This window comes from Carassius gibelio, chromosome B1 (genome assembly GCF_023724105.1).
Source record: "Carassius gibelio isolate Cgi1373 ecotype wild population from Czech Republic chromosome B1, carGib1.2-hapl.c, whole genome shotgun sequence".
Lineage (NCBI taxonomy): Eukaryota > Metazoa > Chordata > Actinopteri > Cypriniformes > Cyprinidae > Carassius > Carassius gibelio.
Window position 1 is genome coordinate 8,822,174 of NC_068396.1, and position 24,337 is coordinate 8,846,510.

The following is a 24,337-nucleotide window of genomic DNA, read 5'->3' on the forward strand; positions in this document are numbered from 1 at the left end:
AATTTTCTTCTTGTTGTCTTGACTAAAATAATTTAAGTTTACACAACAAGATTACAACAAATAATTTCAAACTAATTCAATATTGTTTGGAAAATGTAATTCAATTTCGTGGAAAAGTTTACTCAAATTTTTTTAAGTTCATTCAACAACTTTTTTTTTTGAGTGCAGCATCTACAGTAATTTAGCATTAGCAAAGATTAGCCCTCAACTCCGAGCTAAAAGTGCGTCATATATCTCGTAAACTTGAGAGAACCCAAAACACATTATAAAATGTGTTTGCCTGAAGATTATCCACTATAGGAGTGCTAAAATTACCCTCTGAGTATATGCTCATTAAGAAAAACTCACTTTCTCACTTCGCAAATCACACATTCTGCTTAACTAATACAAACCTTATTTTCTGATAGCATCCCAATTTTTAAATAGAAACTATACACATGCATTTGGTAAGATTTTGTTTTAGAAATAAGTATTTTATGCTCATCAAGGCTGCTATTATTTGATAAAAAAATAAAATAAAAAAATTGTAAAAACAGCAACATTATGATTTTTTTTAATTAAAATTTAAAATAATTTCTATTTTTAAATGTTATTCATTTCTGTGATTTTCAGCAGCTATTACTCCAGTCTTCTGTTCCACATAATCCTTCGGAAATTATTCTAAAATGCTGATTTGATGCTCAAAAAACATTTATTCTAATTATTATCTATATTAAAAACAGTTTTCTAATTATATTACATTATATTATGTTTGTCTAATAATTATTCCAGGATTCTAAGTTTGATGAATGAAAACTTTAAAAGGCCATCATTTAAAATCTTATGTTATATATTAGCCTATCACTTTTGATCGATTTAATGCATCATTTGCTGAATAAAAGTATTAATTTCTAAAAAAAAAAAAATTTAACTTTACTGACCCCAAATTTTTGATGACAGTGTTTAAAAATGTATATGCATGTGTGTGTCTGTACTTGCAGACACAGATAAATATATACAACATTTTCCTAGCTAAAAGCTCATATTTCTGGTTAGGGATTGGATTTAAACCTCTACTCCTAAGTATTAAGTTTCGGTATGTGATTCGTCCTGCACCATTTGCACTGCAAACATGAAAAATACCTCAAAATGATCGGTTTGTAGAGAGGAGGTGTGCTATTACTTCACTGAGGAATCAGACTTCAAAATTTTCAACGGGCAAAGCAGGCAAAAAAAAATATTCAAAAATAACAAAAAAAAGCTTTGATTTCCTACTCAAAGTTTCAAGGCAGAAAGGGACTATAATTTTTCTTTGTACATCTGCTAAAAGTACACTTTCATATAAATGACCTCAAGGCTAACAAAAGCAAAACAACTCATTATCATTATTGATCATTAAATTACTTTTGATTTAATGGGGAGTGTTTTTGTAAAACTAAGGACAGTCACTGAAATAAACAGATGTTCTCATGAGAGTAGCACTGATCTGAAACTAGACGTGTTTAAAGTAGAACACAGAATTTAGAAAGCTTACCTACTTAAAATAATTTCTTTAGCAAACTCTTGTGTGAATTCTGTGGGACATATTCAGTCTTCAGTCAAAAACAAAAGATATTTAAACATTCTTATGTATGTACATTCAGAGTCTTCATCTGATAACAGTCCCTAGGTAGATTGGGCCAACCTTGAATATAAACAAGGTTAAGATCCCACCTTTCCAGAGGAAAAAAAGGGGAAAAACATTGCCCTGAACAATCTGAGTGTGGCATGACGGGAATCATGGATGAGTGAAATTGGTTCATATCTGCATCTTAAGCAGGAAAACGGTCTGTTGCTCTCATCTTTTTATTGCCTTCATCTTTTGTTTCATCCTGTATGTATGTGTGTTTTTGTGAGCATGTGTAAGGTCTGATGAGATAACTAGAGGAGGAGACACCTGGAGCCATGAACTGATGCATGAAGAGAAGCACGTTTCACACCAACACAAAATAACACAACGTAAACCAAATCAACCGTACTGTGATAGCGCGTGCTCAAACATGCATTTCCATGTCACCATTTAGATAAGATTAGAATGAAATGGACTTGTGTGAGAATGAGCTCATCAGACCAAAATGGATTTCAAACTTGCATAAACTCAGTCAGACGAATTTTGTGCCAACGTTCCTATTCCTTTCTGTTGTCAAGTCTTGATTTTTCAATGTATTCAATTCACTGTGAATTCAGATTTTCAATGATCACTGAGACACAATTTTTGCCAAAAAAAAGTAATGGATACAGAAGATTCATGCATTATTCAAATTTAAATCAATTTCATAATTGGGTTGTAGTCATAAAATTAAAAAGCAGTCATCTAGCCAACCCTGTCATCAACCAGTTTAATTTGCTATGGGTACTAAGAAAAGGGATTGATGATGGCAGAGGCACCTTCATGCAACAATTATTTTATTAAGTTTGCTCACTTTCTATATTAATAATTAAAGTGCATGCTGGGTTTGGATTTTTGGATTCCAACTGAGATTTCTGGATCATACTCTGGAAATATATATATATGCCCCAATTTGTGTGTAAGTATATGACCATTTCAGTTTTGGTGTGGCTTATTTCTGTTGTGTTGTACCAGTTTTGCTGTGTTGTGGAGATTTTGTTGTCTTGTGCACTACTAAGCCACCGTACAAAACCACCTGGTGGAGAACAGTTTCAATCTACTTGAACATCTGTTCAGTGAGCATCATGTCAAAAGAACAAATAAGCATGTGGACCCAAAGACCCCTTCATACCTTGTTCAAACATACTTTCTCTCTCTCTCAAGACTCATATTTGGATAATGCACACTCCCAGTTGTTTGTGTGCTGACTGCAGAAGTGTTACCCCAACAGATGATGATTACAGGAAGCATCATTCCCAAGACAAATGCTTGCTGTGGGTTTTATTACAGTTTTAATGCGCTTTCTCCTCTTATGTTTTTTTTTTTTTTCAGTCCCTTTTATATTTTGTCAGACATCAAGCCCTTCTCCTCCCACACTTCAGCAGCACTATAAATATGGGCTAAAAATACAGAGCAGGAATTGTGCTAAACCAGTCAAGAAGACTAGGAACATTTTGTTGACCTATCCATAACATGCTGCTTTGGATATATGCATTAAAAAATTATTAAATCAATACCATTAATCAATTAATAATCCAAAAATATTGACAATATTTATAAATTTATGTACTGATTCATGTCATGAATGTTATTGAAACACTGATGTCACATTCATGTTATTAATGTTAACAGTTGCAATCACTTACATGACTTCTATGCTTAAAAAAAGATAAAAATTGTATCTGTTTGAACATATTTTACGGATAATAAGCAATTACATTTAAATGGGTTGTTTTGTTACTTGTCTGCTCAAACAATGACTTAACCAAAGATCAACAGATGTACATTCACAAGTATGTATTCATCCAAACAATATAAAGTCTCACCCAAACAAACTTTATAGTTTTAAAAAATTCCAATAATTTTTTTTTTTTTTAGATTTTATATAATGTGAAGCTGTTTTAACACAAATGACAAATTAATTTTTCATTTATTATAAATTATCTTCTCTCTAGGTTTTTCATCAAATTAATAATATACAATTATCAAACTACCTTTCACTTGTAAATAATTTAGCCTAATTCAAATTTAAAAAGGGCATTACCAGTTACTGAATACAGAAATCACACACCACAGACAAACCATAATAAGAATAATTGTTTGTTAATTTATCATATATTATATTCCATTAATACTTAAAAATGCACATGTTACAAGCTTAAGCTAGTGCAACTAAACTTGATTCATGTTCCCTCTCTCTCATTTGTGTGTGTGTGTGTGTGTTGGGGATGAAAGAGGTCATTAGTGAAATCTTGGATTCTTAAGAGGATCTATGGCTTACGCTGAGAGCCTTTAATATTGGTGTGTACCTCAACCAAAAGTTGCACAATCAACCTCTCGGATCATCCTCTTATTTTTATCTGTTTTAATTCACCTACATACATTAACGGATCACATCCACAAGTGCTACCTAATAATCACAAAATACATGCACAAGCATGAGTGCACAACCAAATTGAATATGTAAAACCAAACCAAACATGACAAGCAAAAATCATCTTGTATGTACTGCAAGTGAGCTCTTGCGATGAAAGAAGGACAGAGATGTGGCATAAACAAATTAAAACTATTGTAATTAGTGCAACACTGTAAACACTGATTACAATTAGATGCTCTGTAAACAAAGCACTTGCCTAATTACTTTACAGTCTGCAGGCTATGTGGCTCTGAGTGTGTTTTGTGATCACAAGCACAGACCGGGCAGGTAAGCAGAGTATAAGCTGTAAAACAGCTGATCTTGGTGACTCTTGGATTAGCTGGCAAAATGTGAACGGAATTTTGCCAGATTGAAATTTGTGAATATTTCATTGTACAGTTTGTGCTAGGAACATGAATGAGACATGTGCGACTTGTTGAAGCGAGGAGTGTAATTAACTTTCAGAATGATCAGGTTTTAGAATTCCAGAGCCACACTGAATTGGACTGACGCTTTGTGTTTGTATCATCCAATTTCAATTTGTTTCTAACAACCACAAAATGTTAACTGATGGACTGAAGTTGTGTGGATTACTTGTAAATTATTGTGATGTTTTCATCAGCTGTTTGGACCCTCGTTCTGACGGCACCCATTCATTGCAGAGGAACAATTGGTGAACGAGTGCTGTAATCCAAAAGTTCTCCACTTATGGTCACAAAAAAAAAATGATGACATGTGGTTGAATTTATTTTGATCAAACTATCTTAAAAATAATGGTGCTTCAAAAGGTTCTTCAAGCGATGCAATATAAGAACCATTTTTGGTTCCACAAAGAGCCATTCAGTCAATGGTTCTTTGAAGAACCATCTCATTCTTACCTTTTTATAATCTGAAGAACCTTCTTTCGGAACCATTTGGACAAAAAGGTTCTTCTATGGCATTGTGAAGCACCTTTATTTTTAAGAGTAAACTATTCTCATATGTAAGTGTCACCACGTTCTAAAAGAAAAAATAAGAGGGCTGATAACACTGAATGCTTCAGATCATCAAGCTCACTTAAACAATAGTTGGCTGACACACTGTGGGACACCAAGTTCATCTTGTGAAAAAATGCTCATTACTAAGGTGCTAATTGGCTAGTTTTGATATCAAGGGATTCTACATCCCAAATGAATCTAGCTGACTCCTTTGGGCCACTTTCACAGCACCTGTGTGCATTTTCAGATAGCAAATTAATTAGCAGCCAGATCAAAGAGATTACATTTTAGGTTTTACTAACAGACAGCAGCAGTGTTCATAGACCTTTTATTGAAATGGCCAAAAAATTACAATTCAATTAACAAACTTTCTTTTTTCTTCCTTCTTAAATCAAAGGAGGTTTTGCCACTATTGACTTTGACGAACCCCCCTTTGTCATTTAAACATACATTTACCAAAACAGAAAATCCTGATAACAAATTTCCATCACTTAAAATAAATCAACCCCAGACCAAGTCCAAAGAAAATGAGAATGCAGAATTCTTCAGGAAAACCATTGACTTCCAATATTGAGTGAAATTGACATGTTTAACATTCCCTGTAAGCTCTCCGGAGAGCTGAACTAGAAGCACAGAGATGTCCTAGTTTGGAAGTTCTCAAAAACAAACACTTGGAGCGTGTCTGAAAGTTTCCCCCTCCCTTTCTCCCAATCAAGCTTTCCATGCAGGTTCCTGGGACCACAGCTACCATCAAAGCCCATCATAAAATTAGACTTCTAAGTTGATGGATAACACAGGAAATATTCAATCCAAACCAGGAGGAAAACTACTACATAATATTATAACTAAAAAAGGAAAAAACAGTTACAGTTACATATATTAGTTTGCTTATTACTAAAAACTATGACTTATGACTAATATTCTAGTAATTTACATGCTAATAAGCAACTAATAGATGTAACCGTAAAATAAAGTGTTACCTAAAATTATATTTTCTTATACCAACATATCAGTGTTTGTTTTATTTTTTGCTAATTAAAAAATGGTTTACACAAAATTCGTCAAAACTGTTTAAAATGATTTACACTAACAAGATTATATTTTAAAATCTATAAAAAGTGTGAAATTGGCATTACATGCTCACGTCCAAGAGCAAAAATGTGAATAAAACTCTACTGGTATACATTAAATATCTCCATAAGCATGATTCTACTTCATATCTGCAGTAATACAGGTACTGTACATAAAATAATTTTATTCATACCACACAGAAGGCATATGAAGCAAATAAAATGCTTGACTGGACATGTACGTGTCCACCAGTGCAAGCAAACTGTACAATAAATACAATTCATACATTATCAGTAAGTCGCACACCTCATTTAACAAAAATGCTCTTTTTTTGTCTAAAGAAACTTGCTTCTGTTGCTCACAGTGAAAGGAAAACATAGCCTATGCATGCGCTGGGACACTGGGACTCTAGACTGAAGTCTCAATGAATTAACCGCATATGATACATGAGTCTTACACTTCCTCATACAATGCAGCTGCCAATTCATTTCAAGCATAATCATGGAATGCATGTTCCAAATTGACACACATGTACACGTGTGTATAAACCATCAAACACCACAAATTATCAAGAGTGCTCCCAGCTTGAGCATATGGTTAATTCATGAAGTGAAGCATGGTGAAAATGAATTCTGATTATCATTATTAGAGCAACACATGTTTATTTAATTGCATTTGTGAATAATAAGGCTGTTCACAAATTGGTCTGCATATAAGTATATGCTAATTACTAGAGAGGTAATACGACTAAACAGGTGCTTGAAAGACATAATAGGAAGTGTCTGTTTGTGTGTGTGTGTGTGTGTGTGTGTGTGTGCGAGATGGCACATCGAACAGCCATAAATATTAAGAAGGCACAAACGCAGACAAAAGGAGAGGACGAGTGTGAGGAAGCAAAATATTTTGTTTTATGAAAGCACAGGTGTGCTAGCTTCTATTATCTATTTAATATAATATTTTCCAAAGATATCAAATTTTAGCTGTATTTAATTCGACCCATAAGTCTTTTTGAATATTGTCTACATAAATTCTTCTAAAACATAAATCTAACATCATGGAATCTTTTACACAACTGATTTGGGATACCTAATGGTGGTCCTCATGTGAAAAACACAAACTCACAATAAATTTCAATAGAGTCTGGCATTAGCGAGTTGCAAAGCTAACAAGTTAACATGTTAGTGATTCTTTTCAGTACATTATTACTGTGTAATTTTATTCTGAATTTCGCTCAATATCATCACAAAGCATTCTAGAAATGAAACAGGCCTATCTTTCTCATTACCTTGAAATGTTGTTTAGGTAGGCAACTTCACTGGGATTTGGAACAGAGCAATATTCCTGCTAATTTAAAGAGTCAATCTAATTTAACTGCTGACCTAACCTGAATTTTGTTGACAGAGTGCCAATAAACGCCTTGTTCTAAAGCCAAAAAGAAAATTTTACACCAGATGGCATTTATCTGTCTGTTCTCTAATTTACTTGAGAAGACGTTTCTTAAATCTTTAAAATGCATAGTTATTAGCCATCAAAAACAAGCGCTTCTATGTTTTGCTGTCTTCGGTTGACAGCCTTCATTAGCTTTCGATTCATATTCTGACAGGTTGACAGAAATAAACTAAAAACAGAAAAAAGTAATTAATGAGAGACAGATGAAACACATTTCAGTGGCATGAGAAAGGATAGCATGCAAGGAGAGAAAAAAAAAATCACTGGTGGCGTTATGGGTATCATTTCCTATCTGACACATTACTGAAAAGAGTGTTTGTGTGGGTGCAAGCTAATGCTGTTAGCGCCTCAGTTTTTTATGCAAGTGAGGGCAAAAAGTTTAATTAACACACAATCAAATGTCACTGGTCTGACACAGCAATTATAACCATGGATCCGCAATAATTGATTTAATGAAGAAAGAGTGTGTGAAATGATCCAAGTTCAATTAATCTTTTTTCAAGAAATTGACAAATTATTGGATTTTTTTTGTCAGTATGTACTGTAGAAACAGTGTGTGTATACATCAGGAGCATTGCCTCTTCAGAAAACTGACATGAAAAATAATCCATAATGCAAAAAGAGATATATAGACAGACAGACAGACAACATTACATGATGTGTGTGTTTCTCTGCACACTGTACATCTGCTAGATGGAGGGATGGGCGAGTGTGTGGTTGTCTATAAGCCAAAGAGGCATTCACACATGGTGCTGGGTCTAGTGGGTCTTTCTTTCACTCTCTCCATTTTACACACACTCTCTCACACACACACACACAATAAAAATATGTTTTGAAATGGAACCAATGGACTGATTATAGCCATCTGAGACATCATCAAGATTTCAAAAACATGAATAAACATGCATGAGCTCCCACAGATTAAAGAGTACCTGTTTGGGCAAGACTGATATTGAAATGTCTGGCACATCACATGGAGAAGACTTGGATGCTCAATTCAGCATGAAACTGTGTGTGCAACTCATTTACTTTCATAATGCAATATATTTCTTTCATATTTTTATTTAAAACATGATCGTCAACTCGAAAAACAGAATACCACAGTTGCCCCAAATAATGCATTAATAACTGATATTTGGCTACAGAATAAACGTATTTACAGTCTAGGTAATAAATAAAAAATAATAATAATAACCTCAAAAGGAAAGTAATTTCAGAGGCGGCACAAGTTATTACATTTTGCTGAAATATTATGAAGCTTTTTTTGGGGGAAAAACATGAATTATGCATAATACAACTAAAAACAAGCATTTAGAAAATAACATGGAAAGGTTGATTTCATGATGACTTATAAATTAAACTAAATGACTTAAATGACTTAAATAATTAAATGACATATATTTTAAATATATAGTCTTTTTTTCACTACGTGTCCTATACCCTTGAGAATATTATTCAGGTTATTAATTTAATTCAATTACTGACTCAGCAGTATTAAAGCAATAAACTATGCAATAAATCAATTACTAAATCAATAAATTAAACAACTGATTTCAAAGGCACTTTCAAGTAGGCTTTTGAAAGTATATGTCTGAAAACAATAATGAGAGCAATAAGTTTGTGTGTGTTTTCTTTCATTTTAAGAGGTCAGTTACAATCAAGGTGACCTATTTCTAACGGTTCTCTGAACAATTAAGCCATGAAGCAACTAAGAAACAAGGTGATATCTGGAGTGCAATCTAGAGAAAACAGCACACTGAATACGTGACCAATTTATTTATGAGCACAGGCACAAATTGTTCAATTTAAATGTAACCTGTTCAATAAAATGACAAGTTTATAGCTAGATGTTTATAGCATTTCTCACAGCGTAAGTGCATTACATAATTCTTTGTATGACACATTTAAACATGTTGTTGATTGAATTCCAGGCTATATGCATTTTCCCCGCCAGAGTTGTCCATGTATCATATGGGCGCTCATTGATGAGGAAGGCTTGCTGTCATACGAGCCATTTTATAGGCTGTTACAAGCTATCATTTCTTGAAAGAGCTAACAAAATACACATGAAACATATTTAAAGAGCTTTCTTCTTGTCTACCTTACTAATAAAAATAAAATAAAATAAATAATTCAAAAAAATGCTTAGACCAGCAAGAATTTCCAAGTTGGACCTGGCTGGTTTAAGGTGGTTACAGCTGCTTTGGTGCTGATCATTGCTGTTATCAAGCAAAAAGCACATTTCAAGGAAGGCTAGCTAACCATGGGAATTGATTTGGTTAAGTTAGTTAAAGTTTTAGGCTAGTTCACCCAAAAATGTAGCATGACTATGTCAGACTTCGTACTTCCGCTCAATTTCAGTTTGCTTCTGTACTCAGCCTGAGATAGCAAACCATCTCCCAGTTTTCCTCCGGCTCCAAACCAGCTGGCAAATCAACGAACAGAGGGAGGACCAAGAGCCGTGACGTAGACGCTAAACTAAGCGTAAGCGCTGAATTCAAGATTGTAGTTTAGGGAAATCAAAAACGACAGTGGACATGGAGACACGGGATGCTATTCGCTCTGTTGTGGAGAATATTCCCGGCATTTACCAACTGAAGCCCGAACAAGAAGAGTGTTTGTTTCACATTTTTAATGGAGGTGATGTTGTGGCCCTACTTCCGACAGGTTTAGGGAAAAGTTTAATTTATCAACTGTTACCGATCATCAGCGAGAAACTGGGGAGGCAAAAGTCTGGCAAGGCGATAATTGTGTCCCCCTTGGTTGCTCGCATACAGGATCAGGTTAAAGAGGCAGCAAAACTTGCTGGATGGTTTTGTTTTCGCAGCATACCTCTGTTTACAGTGGAAGTTTGAGGTGTCTGAGCCGGAGCATAAGGGCCATTTCATAGTCAACGCATCTGTACGCATATGCCTCCCCGAGACTATGCATCGTTACGCTTCGGCCGCCATTATGCGTCGGTGCGTAGCCAAATGTGTCGTCCTAGTTTTTGATACGCGACGTGCCTATTGACGCAGTACTATGCGTTGTCGGTGGGGGCGACATTGCAAGTATTGTACATTAATTCAAGTATAATGTGTTTACAGAAGAAGAAGGTTTGAATACAATGGCGGGCGAAGGGGAAAAATTATGCGAACTTATACGTATTCATCCATATTTATATGATAGTTCATCAGCAACAGAATACACTCCTCTTCAGTTGCCATTGTGATCTGAATATCACGCGACGCGACTCTACTAATATCACCCAACTCTACTACCCCCTGTTGCGTGAGCGGTGTATTGCATACACGCATCACCCGTGATGCTTGCGTTCACTGTTTAGACTATGAAAGGGAGCGTGCCGCTCGCGTTGCTTGCTCGCGTTGCTTGCTCGCGTTTCTCGCGTTGACTATGAAATGGCCCTAACACACGTCATGACCAAACGTTATGTGAATGGCTTATGGGTACACCAATGATTTTAAACTTCAGACAAGCGCCCCCCCCCCCCCCCCCCCCACGAGAAAGTAAACACTTGTCAATTATTTCCTTCCAGGCTCTGTCTATGAAGGAAAGCGAAGTAGCAGAGTTTGCTATTACCAGGTTACCAAAAATGAGCATCCTTTCTTTTTTGTCCACCAACTGAAAGTCCATGCAACCTAAACTTTCATGCATTAAAAGTACAAAACAATACAGTGGATGTAAACTACACTCTTAAAAATAAAGTTTCTTCATTGGCATCGATGGTTCCATGAAGAATATTTAAAATCCATGGAACCTTATTGTTCTTTATATGGCTAAAATGTCCTTCCATTCTTTTTGGAACCCAGAATGGTGCTTCTGACATCACTGTGAAACCCCCCATATGAAACCTTTATTTTTTAGAGAGTACATGAATTGAGAGGCTTAATCCAAGATAAACAGGTTAACACCTTAAAGGTTTGCAATGACATGAGGGTGAATAAATTCAGAAAAACATTTTCGGGGTCAACTAACCCTTTAAAATCCAGTTGCTGTAGCATTGAAACACATCATTAGCTAGTCACCAGCTATGTTAGTCTTTTCAGTAGTGTATATACTATACCATGCTAACATGAAAATATTGTAAAATACAAGTATTTTGGGAAATAGCAGAGGTAAGAGTCATTGCCTAGCGTTTAGTACTAACACATTCATTCACAAGTGGGATTTAATTTGTCTACATTTATTCATTAGAAGTATCTTTTATCCAAAGCAACTTCCAAATAGTACTATCATCTCTCTAACACTGTCACACTGCCAAAACCCCCAAAATAATGAATTATTACTAGTTTTGACTACAGTTTGAGCCTCAGCATGTGGTATTTGTAACTTTCATAACAACCCACCGCTTTTCATTCAAGCAACATTTTGCTATTCAAAACGGACCTGTCTTTATTGAAGGACATTTCAAACAAGTTGAATTTAGTCAATTTATTGTACAGAGACTGTTACAATAAACATAGCACATAGCAAAAGAAAGTGTTTATCTGAAGGTCAGTCGGTTAATTTTTTAAGATCGATTTTCTGCTTTAAACCAACTAGTGACAATGGAAATCCAAACCAAAAATAGCAAAAACAAAAATAACAAAACCCTCCAAAACAACTTTCTATCACTCTCAATCAATGTTTGAGAACTTGAACAAATTGCTTTAAATGTTCTAAAAATATTTAAAAACTAAACTCACAGCAATACAAAGCGATTAAACAGCTGAATTAATTACTTTATAACGACCCGACCCAGAAAACTAATTTTCGGAGGAATAATTTGTTTTCAGCGGATACCAATTAAGCATTGATTGTGCATATTAAGGTCTACGCTTCATCCATTATGCCAGTATCAGTCACCAGCAGACAGAAACACACAAACACAGAGCCCTCAACTTTATCCCTTCTCATATAGTTTACTATAAAAGCAAGCCTGTATTGAACCTACACAATGTGCTACCGTTTAGAATCAGTGTCTACAATGTCTGAGCTGCTCAGTTTTTCATAAAATTGGTCCATACATTTCTAAGACTTCCGGAGTCAAATAATAGCTTTGTTTGATAAACAGACCAAACTGAAAATCTTTTCTCAAATCTAATACTTTCATGTATTCCATTTAAAACAAACACTTTCGCACATCAAATACTTTAATAACTTAAATCAGCATTCTTAAACAATCCCTTTTATCCTAAGATTTGAACAAATAATCGTCATGCTACCAAACATTGACAAGTCGGCCAAACAGAGCAATGTTGAAAGTAGACACAAAAATCTACCTACGAAGCGGCTTAGAGTTACACATTAAACTGAGTTATGAAAAAGAAGTTTACTGCTCAAAAAAAAAAATGACACACAATGGCCCTCATTCATGAAATATTCATCTGTAAACTGTCATATTTAATTCAGCGCAACTATTTACGCTCTGCTTGTGTTTCATGAGGCCAAGTGAAGTCAAAGTTTACTTTTCAAAGTTTATTCATCAAAACAAACTCCTGTAGCGGGGATTTTTTCTCTAATCCTTTAATGTGGTTGGAGGTTTGTTAGATTTAAGTCTATGCAATACAGTAAATAATATTACATTTCCATTCCAGTGACATACTGTTTACAGCGGTATTGTGTTTAGCCCTTGTGCTTAGAATAAAGTGTGACTCATTGCTGAATATATTCACCATAAAGTAACTGCTGATTTGTGGCCCCATTGCTTGAATCTTCTCACTTCTATTAGCCGAAAAATGGGCCAGGTTTCTCATAGACAACTGTCACAGTGTTCAAAGAAAATCCACCATGAACATCTATGAGAAATATGCTATTAAAGTGAAAGATAACTGAGAATGATCGCCTTTGGAGTCATTCTCTTACCGACTTACTCCAAAGCACGTTGCCCACAGCGGATCTTTGGCTGCATGGTCATTTGTACAACATGCTGCACTCTCCCATTTGCTCCAGAAAATGTACAAATGATATCAAGATGCCACAATAGACCACATCAGAAGTTCTGAAGCAACTTGTGTAGGGACTCGATTTTCAAAACTATGTTTCCACTGCAAACAAACCATTTAGATCTTTGGTTGTTAGATGACGGGCCGATCACTGCAAAGCAAACAGATCCAAATGAACTTTTTTTTTTTGAAAGGGATGAAAAGGTAAACAAATCAGGGAAAATAAATTAATCTGTGCACACTAAACTTTCAAAGAAAACTGAATAAATAAACAGAATGAAAACACACTGGCAGTCTTTTATGTGAAAACTCAAAGCTGCTAAGGTGACAGTTTGTGATTTGATTAAATGAGCAATATTTGAATCCCTTTTAAAATAATAAGACATATGCATACCTAAGACAACATGCCAGCTGAATTCTATATTAATGCATCTAATACAAAGTATTATTATGATTATGATTTGTATCACTAGGTGAAAGAGTTATTTATTGGTTCTACTTTGTGTCGTGCCTAGCAAAACCCTTTCTTCATGCTTAATCTTACTGTGTAAACACACCCAGCAGGTTGACTGGAAACATCTGTGAGGTTTACAAAGGACATCTTGAAACGCTTCTTTCAAATTCTAGCTATCCTGCAAGACAATAGGGCTTCATAAACACAATCTAGCCAGATTCTCTTTTTTAAGTTACTTCAGAAACCTATTCAGGAGATAGGAAATGTTCACATTTTAATATTAACAATCATGGAAATGTATCGCACAGGATTGTAAGCTGCTATCCTCACCATCCTCATGCTATCCATGATGTTTCATAAAGGTGTACATGAGTGTATCCATTGAAACATGTAAAACAATATTTCAGTCCAATAAATTGGAGCTCACCAAGACAGAGGAACGACTCTCTCCCTCCTCCTCGCCCTCATTTTCTGTCTTTCTTTATTTGTGCCATTTACACGGATGTAACCTGACACAGCACACCCAAGTGCTTCATTCATTGCTGTACCCAGGTGACTGTCTTACAGATTGTAGAGTTTGCTGTAACTACGTGATCTAACATCCTCAACAGGAATTTACCACGACTGTGGATCTGTTCCAACATTTAGCAAGCTGCCTACCTACAGCGATTGAAGGCACAATAATGTGCCACAAAAATGTGACCAAATATATTCAAAGTGTCCATAAATTACACATTTTATTCAATAATGTAAATATTAAAAAAAAAAAATTGTTTTGTTTGTTTTTATGTCCAATTTCCATTTTTGATATGCATTTTAAACTTATTACACTGCATGTTTGCCAAATGCTCAGTATTCCTGTTTAGTTGTTACGCGGTTTGAGGATTTGACATTTTGCACAATTTTGATCTGAATGTAAGTATTTTGACAAAGCAAAACAGCCAAACTTGCTAGTCAAAACAGGCAAGACATATTGCAATATTTAGGTAAACAGACAAGCCAGTAGCTTAAATAATGTTAGTGAAATCACTGTATGATATCATGCTACTGTTATTTCATACGTAGGCCTATTATTCATAGTAACAAAATGACAGGACAGGACAGGTTTTAGGGGGCTGCTTGGATAATATAAATGCATGTTCTCTGTATGCATTCATTTCACCCAAGCAACCCCCTAAAGTCTGGCATGTCTACGCTGAAATGTATTGCAGTTTGTTGCTTTGAAAATATTAGAATATATATTTCAATGATGATGTTGACTTCCTCTAGACTGTTGTTTGTTTCAATGGTTATGAAATTAAACTTTAAAATTAAACATTTTAAATGCTGCTTTTTACATTATACAATAGAACCTCAATTGCCACCTACAGTGCAACTGAGAAAATGCACTGAACTGCTTTTTGGGCTAGCTACTTGGAATTGGTCATGAAGACCTGGCAACCAGGAAACATGCCAATGCCGAACTCTATTAAACTCAGTCTTTTGTATTATTTTATAATACAACATCAAATTTTACGACATTACAAAATCAACTATATAATTTAACTATATACAATAAAACTATATAAATAAATGTGTAAGTCTTGAGTGACCTATCCTATGAAGGCAGCAGACAGTGAGGCGACCCACTGTTTTAATACCTTATATTTGTCTTCTAAACACTAGCAGTAAGTAAAAGACATGGCTGAGTTAATTTCATCATTGAATGAACAGAACTATATGTGGACCACCATGCAGAGATGTTAAAACACTGCAGTCAGATGTTCACAAGTGACTTTCTTAGTTCTGACTGGAGATTATAATTGAGGGGAAGGTAGTTATTGTTGTCAGACAAACTAGTGGTTGTCTATTGTTTGTTCTGGAGTTGTAAGTGCATTTCTCTGGGTGAAAGTGCCCGCTAAATGACTTAATGTAAATATAAATTTCAACCGAATCAGAGACGGGGAGTGTGGAAGTGGTGTGGTGTTTATTGTAATGCTTTTAGTCCCATGCTAGCAATGTTGGCCATAGCGCATGTTCAATGGAGGAAAATTAAGATAAACAGCCTCTATTTTGAAGCTTTCTCTAAACCACCGGGGCCTCTAATGCATGCCTAATGTGTGTTTGTGTTTTTGGGAGAGATGAAATCTGTATCTTGCTACTTAAAATGTAAAAAAAAAAAAAAAAAACATGTTGAAAAATATGTTTGTCACTCATTCTTATGCTTTGGACTGATATTTGGAGAAAACTCAATCATGAGAATATTATATTTCCAAAAACAGTTGGCAGTTAAATGCGCAAATGTTCTCTTTTTCCTATTCTTGATCGCCAGATGGTTTTCTGTAAGTTAAACTCTAACAGTTTTCTCTCCCAAACACGCACACATAAATCCACATCTCTATATGCATCAGCTGATTTTAATCAAATTAGACCATTTATTTCTTTAAAAAATAAATTGTTTTACAGACACAATGCAGCAAGTCTATAGTGTACACATTTTCTGCTGGAAAGAGATGAACTCATTACACAATTAAATATCCTTCTCTTGCCCTCTACAACCATCATGCAATAAAGAATTAATAGGCTTTGTAACATATTTATGGTTTGTTTGTACCCAATAAATGTTTACAATTATGACTAAATTCATTCTTGAATACAAATACTCCCCAATGTCACGTGATACGGAGAATAGATTTCAGTTCTAGGACAACCAAGTGATTAGTTCAGTAGGCCAGTCTGTCTAATCCAATCTTAAAACAAAAGAAAAAAGAGAGAAAAAAAATGAAGAGTTTTCAAAGAACTATGGTTCTAACCAAACAAATAAACAGTTACCGTATTTTTCGGACTATAAGTCGCACCTGAATATAAGTCGCATCAGTCCAAACATACGTCATGATGAGGAAAAAAACATATATAAGTCGCACTGGACTATAAATCGCATTTATTTAGAAACAAGAGAAAGCGCGAGAGGGCGTTATATGTTTTCAGTGTAGACTACAAGAGCACTGAGCAGCATAGAGCGCCCTCTCGCGGCTGGAGACGGTAATGCTTTCTTTTGGTTCAGGTCTCTTAGTTCATTTCTCTTGGTTCATGTCAAATTAATTTCTAATAAATAAGTTGCACCTGACTATAAGTCGCAGGACCAGCCAAACTATGAAAAAAAGTGCGACTTATAGTCCGGAAAATACGGTAATCCAAAACTGAAACTTCTATCAAGCTACATTCACCCTCAAGTCACTGCCCTAAATATAACACAAATTTCCAAAGCACATTACCACTGCTTCTTTCTATACAATGAAAGCATACAGAGACTTGTTCCACTTTTTGTTCCAGACTTTAACATAATAAGATATAAAAGTGCTAAATAATTGTGTATTTTAAAGGAACAGTAATTTAAGTTATTTGTCTTGCCATCTACTGTGATGGCAAAAAAAAAAAGTGCATTCTTATATTCAAAAAAGGTGCACCACAGTAAGTTACGGGAGACACATTGACCTTTACCATTTGCCGTCACTAACGTCAAACCTGGCAGAACATGGCATTTGGTATGTGGAAATGTTTGTGTCCATTTCATTCGGTCCAACCCTGCAAGGAATCTCTTGGTCACAAATCCCTTGCCCCTGACAACTGCTACAAGGACAAACAGAGAAGACAGCTACAGTATGCACATACAACCCTTACTGAAGTAATAACCAGAAGATGTTATAAGAAACTGACACCATGGCACAGCAATACCAGCGACAGAGCAAAATGTAACAGATGAACAGATGTCTGTTCCAAAGCTAGTAAAATACCTTCATAGAAAAGACAATCCCAGAATATAATAGTGTTAATATTTAATTAATATTTTGAACAGCATTTTAATACCAATATTTATAATAGCAGAAATGGAAATCTTTTGTAAATAATACATCTTTACTGTTAGTACTGATCAATTTAATCCAACTTATTAAATAAATAGTATACTTATTGAAACATACATTAGTTTTCTATTATGTAAATTAAATGAATTGTTTTGCCCATTATTTGAGCATACTGTACCATGTATTTTTAGGCACATTAAATAATCACACTGTTAGCTTAGCAGCTTGCTAATGTCAAACTCTCGTGAAATCAGTTAGATCAATCACGTCAAGTCAATTTGTGCAAACTTTTACATCTTTTTAAATCAGTCACTTTCGAGGTTTCATGATATGATGCTGACTGAAGGCAGTAGCCTATGAAGGCAGTAAGAAGTAAGTTATGGATCATAGCTCTGACTTCCACATGCCTAATTACTTTGTTTTTTTGTTTTTTTTAACCTTGGTTTACTGTCCACACTGTGGCTGAAACCTCTGACACCTGTAATAAGAATTGTAACCACTGAAATATTGATCAGAATCACCCTGCCTTCTTTTTAATCATAAAAGAATGTGTTTATCTTTGGGTACTTTGTTATTGGCTGTGTCAGTCGTGTCGTGTAAACATAAATCTGTGAGCAACTTTGAAATCACGCATCTCTTTCAATTAATTAAGTAAACTTTGATGCTGGTTATAGCATTTTAGGTCCTCAGTTTTAAAAAGCTAGAGAAAAACTCATCTTTTAGAAACGAGCACAGGTCACATTTCATCATAGTCAAATACCAGTTTCATTTCTCCATATTTGGAGCAAATATTTACAGGCCTCTCCTATCCCAATCATCAGAGACCTTGACTCTGAGAACGGAGACAATAAAACACTTCATTTGCGTATCAGCGTTTATCTAACTGTGTAAAGTGACATGTCAGTTTGCCCTAAATTTATTTTTAATTAATTTTTAATTAATAAGCTTCCAGTTCAAGTAGTGCGTGGCACTGAAATAATTCCAATTCAGATAATAAACTACAGCAGTTCTCGTGGACTAATCCTGCATAACTGATAAACTCACTCGATGACATGCAGAAATTGAAAAGATGTTAATATGGCACTTGTACAGTCCTGCATAATATGAAACATGGCCTTCTAGGCTTCCAGAAGCCAATGAATGGTACTATGCACAGATTACGAGGTACCACTCAAATTCAAAGGCAAAGTAAAAACTTCAACATGTAATACTCAATAACAAAGATGTAATAATATCACTTATGAATGCTGAAGAAAAAAAATCTATTGGTGTCAAAGCTGATTAGTGAAGATGGAAAGGCCTCCATCCAAAAGCCAGTGCTTTGACTCAAATTAAGTGCTACAGGCATCAACAAGACAAACAGAAAGAAAGAAATAAAGAAAGAAAGAAGAGACAGCTAAAACCGATTTCAGAGAGGAGGACAGAAACAATGAGGGAATTAAAGAAAGGGTTTCACATGTAAATTCAAATCAAAATTGCTTGGTGTGAAAATGTTCTTATGTTGTCTGGCTTTGATCTCATTCTAAATAAGATTCATTACTGTCATGCCGATAAATGTGCTAACTTTTGGATGTAGAGAGAAAGTGGGGGTGGAAAGACAGGACGCAGAGCATGTCTTGTGAATGTAATGATCGCCTGATAATACTTAAGTGCGGAAGGCAGATGTGTTCAGACAGGCAGAGCGAATTAAATCCAAGTGTTTATTGCCAAGCATTTCCTCAAAGCTCTTTAATTCTTCGCAGTGAATACGAGCAGTTATATTGTTGTTCATAATAGACCACCTGTCGGCAAACTATCAAAGTTATTTTTTCCCAATCATTCAAGATGATTACTATAATGAAATGTAGTTAGCAATAAACCAATTAAATCACTTTGTTTACTACTGAAATTAAGATGTCTATACTCATTTGGCCACTTTAGAATAAAACAGACACAAAGGCTTTGGTTAATGACACAGTCTGGGTCACGACTGGGGGAGGAACGGGTCTACAGACAATACAAGCAAACAATAAAGGTACAATGGCTTTTGGGGCCTAATACTAACGTTGCACTCATGCGTAAACACACACACAGTCACACAACAAGCCACTTCAAAATTGTCTAAGGGTGACAGTGTGAGAAATGTTGGGCAACACATGGTAAAAGAAGGTAAATGAGCAGAGGAACAATGCAGAAAGAGGGCCAAGACAGGCTAGATGTAAATTAGAACCAAAACATTTGCACTCATTTAGTATACTCTCAAATACCCTTTCCAATTCAGCAAACCCCAAAGGCTCCCATGGAGGGATAGTCATTCACTTGTCCATTATGTAAGAAAATGCACAAAATCAGAACATGCTGAAATGGTTAAAGGTACAAAATGGTTAAACCCCTTGTCCAAATTCCCACACTTGCGGTCTTTGCACTTGACCACTTGACTACTCGTATGAGGTATTTCCTGTATTTGTCCCAAGTGTTCAAGTGAGGATGAAGTGTTTATATAATTTTTTAATTACCTGATGTGTTCACAGACAGGGCTTAGACTAAGCCAGGATCAGGCCATAGTTCAATTAGGACATTTAAGTAATTTTTCGTAACGTGCCTTAGAAAACACATTACTGGTGTGCATCTTGAGCCAAAACAAAGGCACTTATATATCTTAAGATCAGTCAGTGCTAGTTTCTTTCAGTTGACACAGCTAAGATTTACATTTTACTCTGGGACTAGGCTTAATCCTTGTCTGCAAAACTGGGGGTTAGCGTCATAAATACTTTGCATTTTAAAATCAACTTTTCAATGTCTGTTCAGTAGTCCCTATGACAATTTCATTTGTATTACTTCTAATTAAGTGATTAAAAGCAGTTGCAAATGTTGTACAAAATAAATAGCCACTACTCTTTGCACCAATAAAATGTGCAACATTTCTACCAAATTATATGTTTATATTATATTATATATTATCTAATTACTATATTAATATTTAACTTTCATTGGAAAGGTTTCTGTGACCTCTACCAAAATCTTGAAAAAAATCTCAATTTATTGCAAAACATGATGAATGATGGGATACACGAAGTCTGGAATAGCGCTCCAGAGCGGTATTCGAGGTAGTGTGGATTTATTTATATTATATTATATATTATTGCTTTAAGGGCACTGTACTTTCGTGTTTTGTGCAATTACTTCCTGTCGCGGGCACACACACTATCAACAGGCTAAGACAGCAAGTGTTGATATTTGGACAAGGCATGAGTCTTTGGGAATTTTGCGCCAACAGTGTCTAATTGATGATGTTATTCGCCAACTTGTCGAGGTTTCACTCATATCTGTAGCACAAACTGTGTAGGATGAGCTATGTGTTTGTTTGAATCATAATAATAGTACTCTTTAATAAACACTACTAATGGGTCTTGATTTACTTCGACTTGATAAACAACCAGCTTGGCCATACAGTCAAGCGTAGAGGATTTGTTTATATTTATGGCAACTGTGTTTCATTAAGAGTTGGAAGGGAGTACGGTGTTTGAGTGTGCCAGTGGGAGCATGGCAGGGGATTGTGGGAAGGGTGCAGTACGTACTGGAGTGTGGCACTGGGTGTAATTCTGAGCAGTTCTTATTCAGCCCCTGCAGGAGTTTGTCATCCGGGATCAAAAGCCCATCTGACCAGAGCAGCACAGAGAGATGCTTCAGACACAAGGAGCAATTTTCATGCTGTGCCGACCCTGCCAGGGCCCGCGCACACGGACACGCGCGCACATAGACAAGCAATCACATCAATCTTGATTTCATTTTATCATGCCTACACTCTCTTTCTCTCCTGAGTTTTGCCTCCTGCCATCATTATGTTCTCCTCCACTCCACTTTCCCCCTTCTTTTCCTCTGCTTTAGATAACGCACAGGCTTTTCTTTTCTTTTTGATTTGATAGACATCCCTGTGACCCTAAAACTGTCTCTTGTGATGGATGTGAAGGAAGAGCATGGTAAAGAGATGCCAGTGCTCTCCTCTGTAGAGATCTACCCATCCAAAACTACCTCCCATTCCATTTCTTCCTCTTTTTTATTTCTGCACTGCTTCCTCCTTTTCACGCTCCACTCCTCTTTAACATCTGCACCCTCTCTGCTTGTTTCAGCCCACATATTTTCTCTAATCCCATCTCTCTCGCACCTCTCTTCTTCATCTGATTCTCTGAGGGACCTCAGTGGCACATCAAGATGTCAGAGCTTTCTAATGCAAACATTCATCACTGATGTGCATTGAGAGCGTACACACAGAAAGGCACTCAGCGACTGACATGCCTGGCAAAAGTCATAAATACAGAGAGCGCAGCCAAACGACTTGGGACGTTGTGTGACAGTTCTCAAAAGTTTTTGCTTTTGGGACTGAAGTATTTTAAAAAATATGTTTAGGAATAAAGGAAAACCCACAAAGCCACCTGTTGATGCATGCTGTATGTACAGCAGCACTTTTCATTCACTATGAATTTATCATTGGTCTTTTTTAGAGAATAAAATGGAAGGAAATACCATTTCCTACCTTGTATTATTAACAGCTTCATGACAGGAAGAAACCAGCTCTAATTGCATTGCATGAAAGAGAACGAGTCTCACGGGTTTCCCACAAATTCTGACCAATGAACTTCCAGAACTACTGTATGTCTCCTATTAGTCAATACTTGGGATAATGGCATAATTCACTGCAAAAGAGCACTTTCTTGCAAATTAAATGCTTCAGATTTTCAGTGACATTTAATAATATGAAAAAAAAAAAAAATTTAATTGCAGTTCCATTCTCAGATCAACCGATCTTAACAAGGCAATGCTTATAATTTTTATTATTATTTAATTATTTAAACTTCAAATTTGTGTTATTTCAGGTAAGATATCATAATGGTTTCCACCTTCATCTATAATAGGCTCTGAATTCTTTCCATGAGCAGAACCTGAGAATGATTCAGAAGTTATGCATACGTTGAACTTTTTCTTGCAAGTGGCCTGCTTCTAAATATAACTTTGAATAACAAATGTTCAATTTCTTCAAAAGTGAAGCTTTGAATGATGAGACACAAATCATTGAGGGATTTCAGGTTTAAACAGAATAAACTTGATTAGGGAAAACGGATGGCTGCACTGCATGTGATCAGACTAGTATGATGCTTCGCAAAGCAGGACGACTCCGTTTCTGCCATTTGCCTGACGGGATGTGATCAATAACCTTCTGACCTTCTTAAGGTTGGGGTTTGGGCCACATCCAAAGCCATAGCAAGACCTTGACATTAACACAGGGAGAAAGCTGAGTCTGCAAGCACGCAGAGACAGTGAGAGAGGGAAAAAGTGTCAGCCACCAATGCTAAAGAAGAGTCACAGGAGTGGGTGTTCTTGTAAACTGTTTTGAGTCAAATGCATTCATGTGTCTGCATTAATGCAACCACCAAAAGAGAGACGGATTTCACAGCCCCAACACTGAAAAGCCCACAGCATCTCCATGCCAAATGCGTTTTACACGGTGAGGCGTTGCTTGCAATACAATCATACTTTTCAATCTTTTAATCTTGCTGCCATTTTAAAGACTGAAATGCTCCCACGTGTTGCACGCTAAATCTGTGCTCTGCTTTAAAACATCCTAATTCAATCAGTAACACCCCCCACCCCTGAAAAACAGCCTGCTGGGTACAAGAGCGACCCAGCTGGCACCGTATGCAGTCTACAGCCTGATGAAGCCGATTCCAGTCAAGGCTTAACTGAATTCTGCTCTGAATCATAATTCTGAATCACAGAGTGTGCCAGCATCCTTTCCTTCACACCCTTTCTCTTTCACACGCACGCACTTCGTAAATTCATGCATCCTGCTCCCTCTGCTTGTCAGTTTGATGCTCAGTCAATATGACGTGTGTGTGACCTGAGAAAATGTGCATGTTGACAGCATATGACCTTTACCGCTTTTGTTGAGACACACACACACAGGCACGATCACCCACCCCTCTCTCTCCATGTCCCTCATTCTGTCTGTTCATCTCTCTGTCCCCCCTTTCCTCTCTGTCCCTTCTTTTCTATTTCAGGTTTTCTGATACCCTGAAGAGCACTAAATGTTCACCTCGTCTTTAAAACTCAGACAGTTTTATACATGCATTTATGCATGCAATAGCATCATTATAATCCACTTGAACAAACCTGGAACTTGTTAAAATATTTACTTGTCTAAATAAGGTTTTAAATCTCGGCTAAATTAAAAGTCACACAAACTCGTTTTATGATAAACAACTCGAAACTTACCTTGAGCGCGCAACATGTGGGTATTCCAGAGGAACACAAAGGCAAAAATCCAACCCCACATCCCGCACTTCGCTTTCCCAGCCATCACCTTCTGTGTATTTCCTTGGCGGTGAATAATCCCTTTAACTTTGTCCTTGGTAAGTGGGCTCTCACCCCCGGTAAAGCTGGAATCTATAACCTCGGCAGATGTGGAGGTTTGTGAGAAAAGCCTGAAGTGCGCGCTCCGCTCCGCCGCATTTACGAGGCGATCCTCATTCATCCCACACGCGAGAGAGTTCAGCTCCGAGTCCGCGACTTTCCCGGTCGCTTTACTTTCATGTCTCAAGGC

General features: G+C 36.1%; 1 protein-coding gene across 1 annotated transcript in view; it reads right to left on the bottom strand.

The window, feature by feature from the left end:
- The window catches only part of LOC127949210 (protein sidekick-1), a 199,493-nt gene that overhangs the window by 173,684 nt on the left and 1,472 nt on the right, over positions 1–24,337 (bottom strand). The window contains exon 2 of the mRNA XM_052546238.1: positions 24,010–24,337. This exon is cut by the window's right edge and continues 541 nt beyond it. Within this exon, the coding sequence (XP_052402198.1) occupies positions 24,010–24,337 (328 nt within the window). The remainder of the gene's footprint in view (positions 1–24,009) is intronic.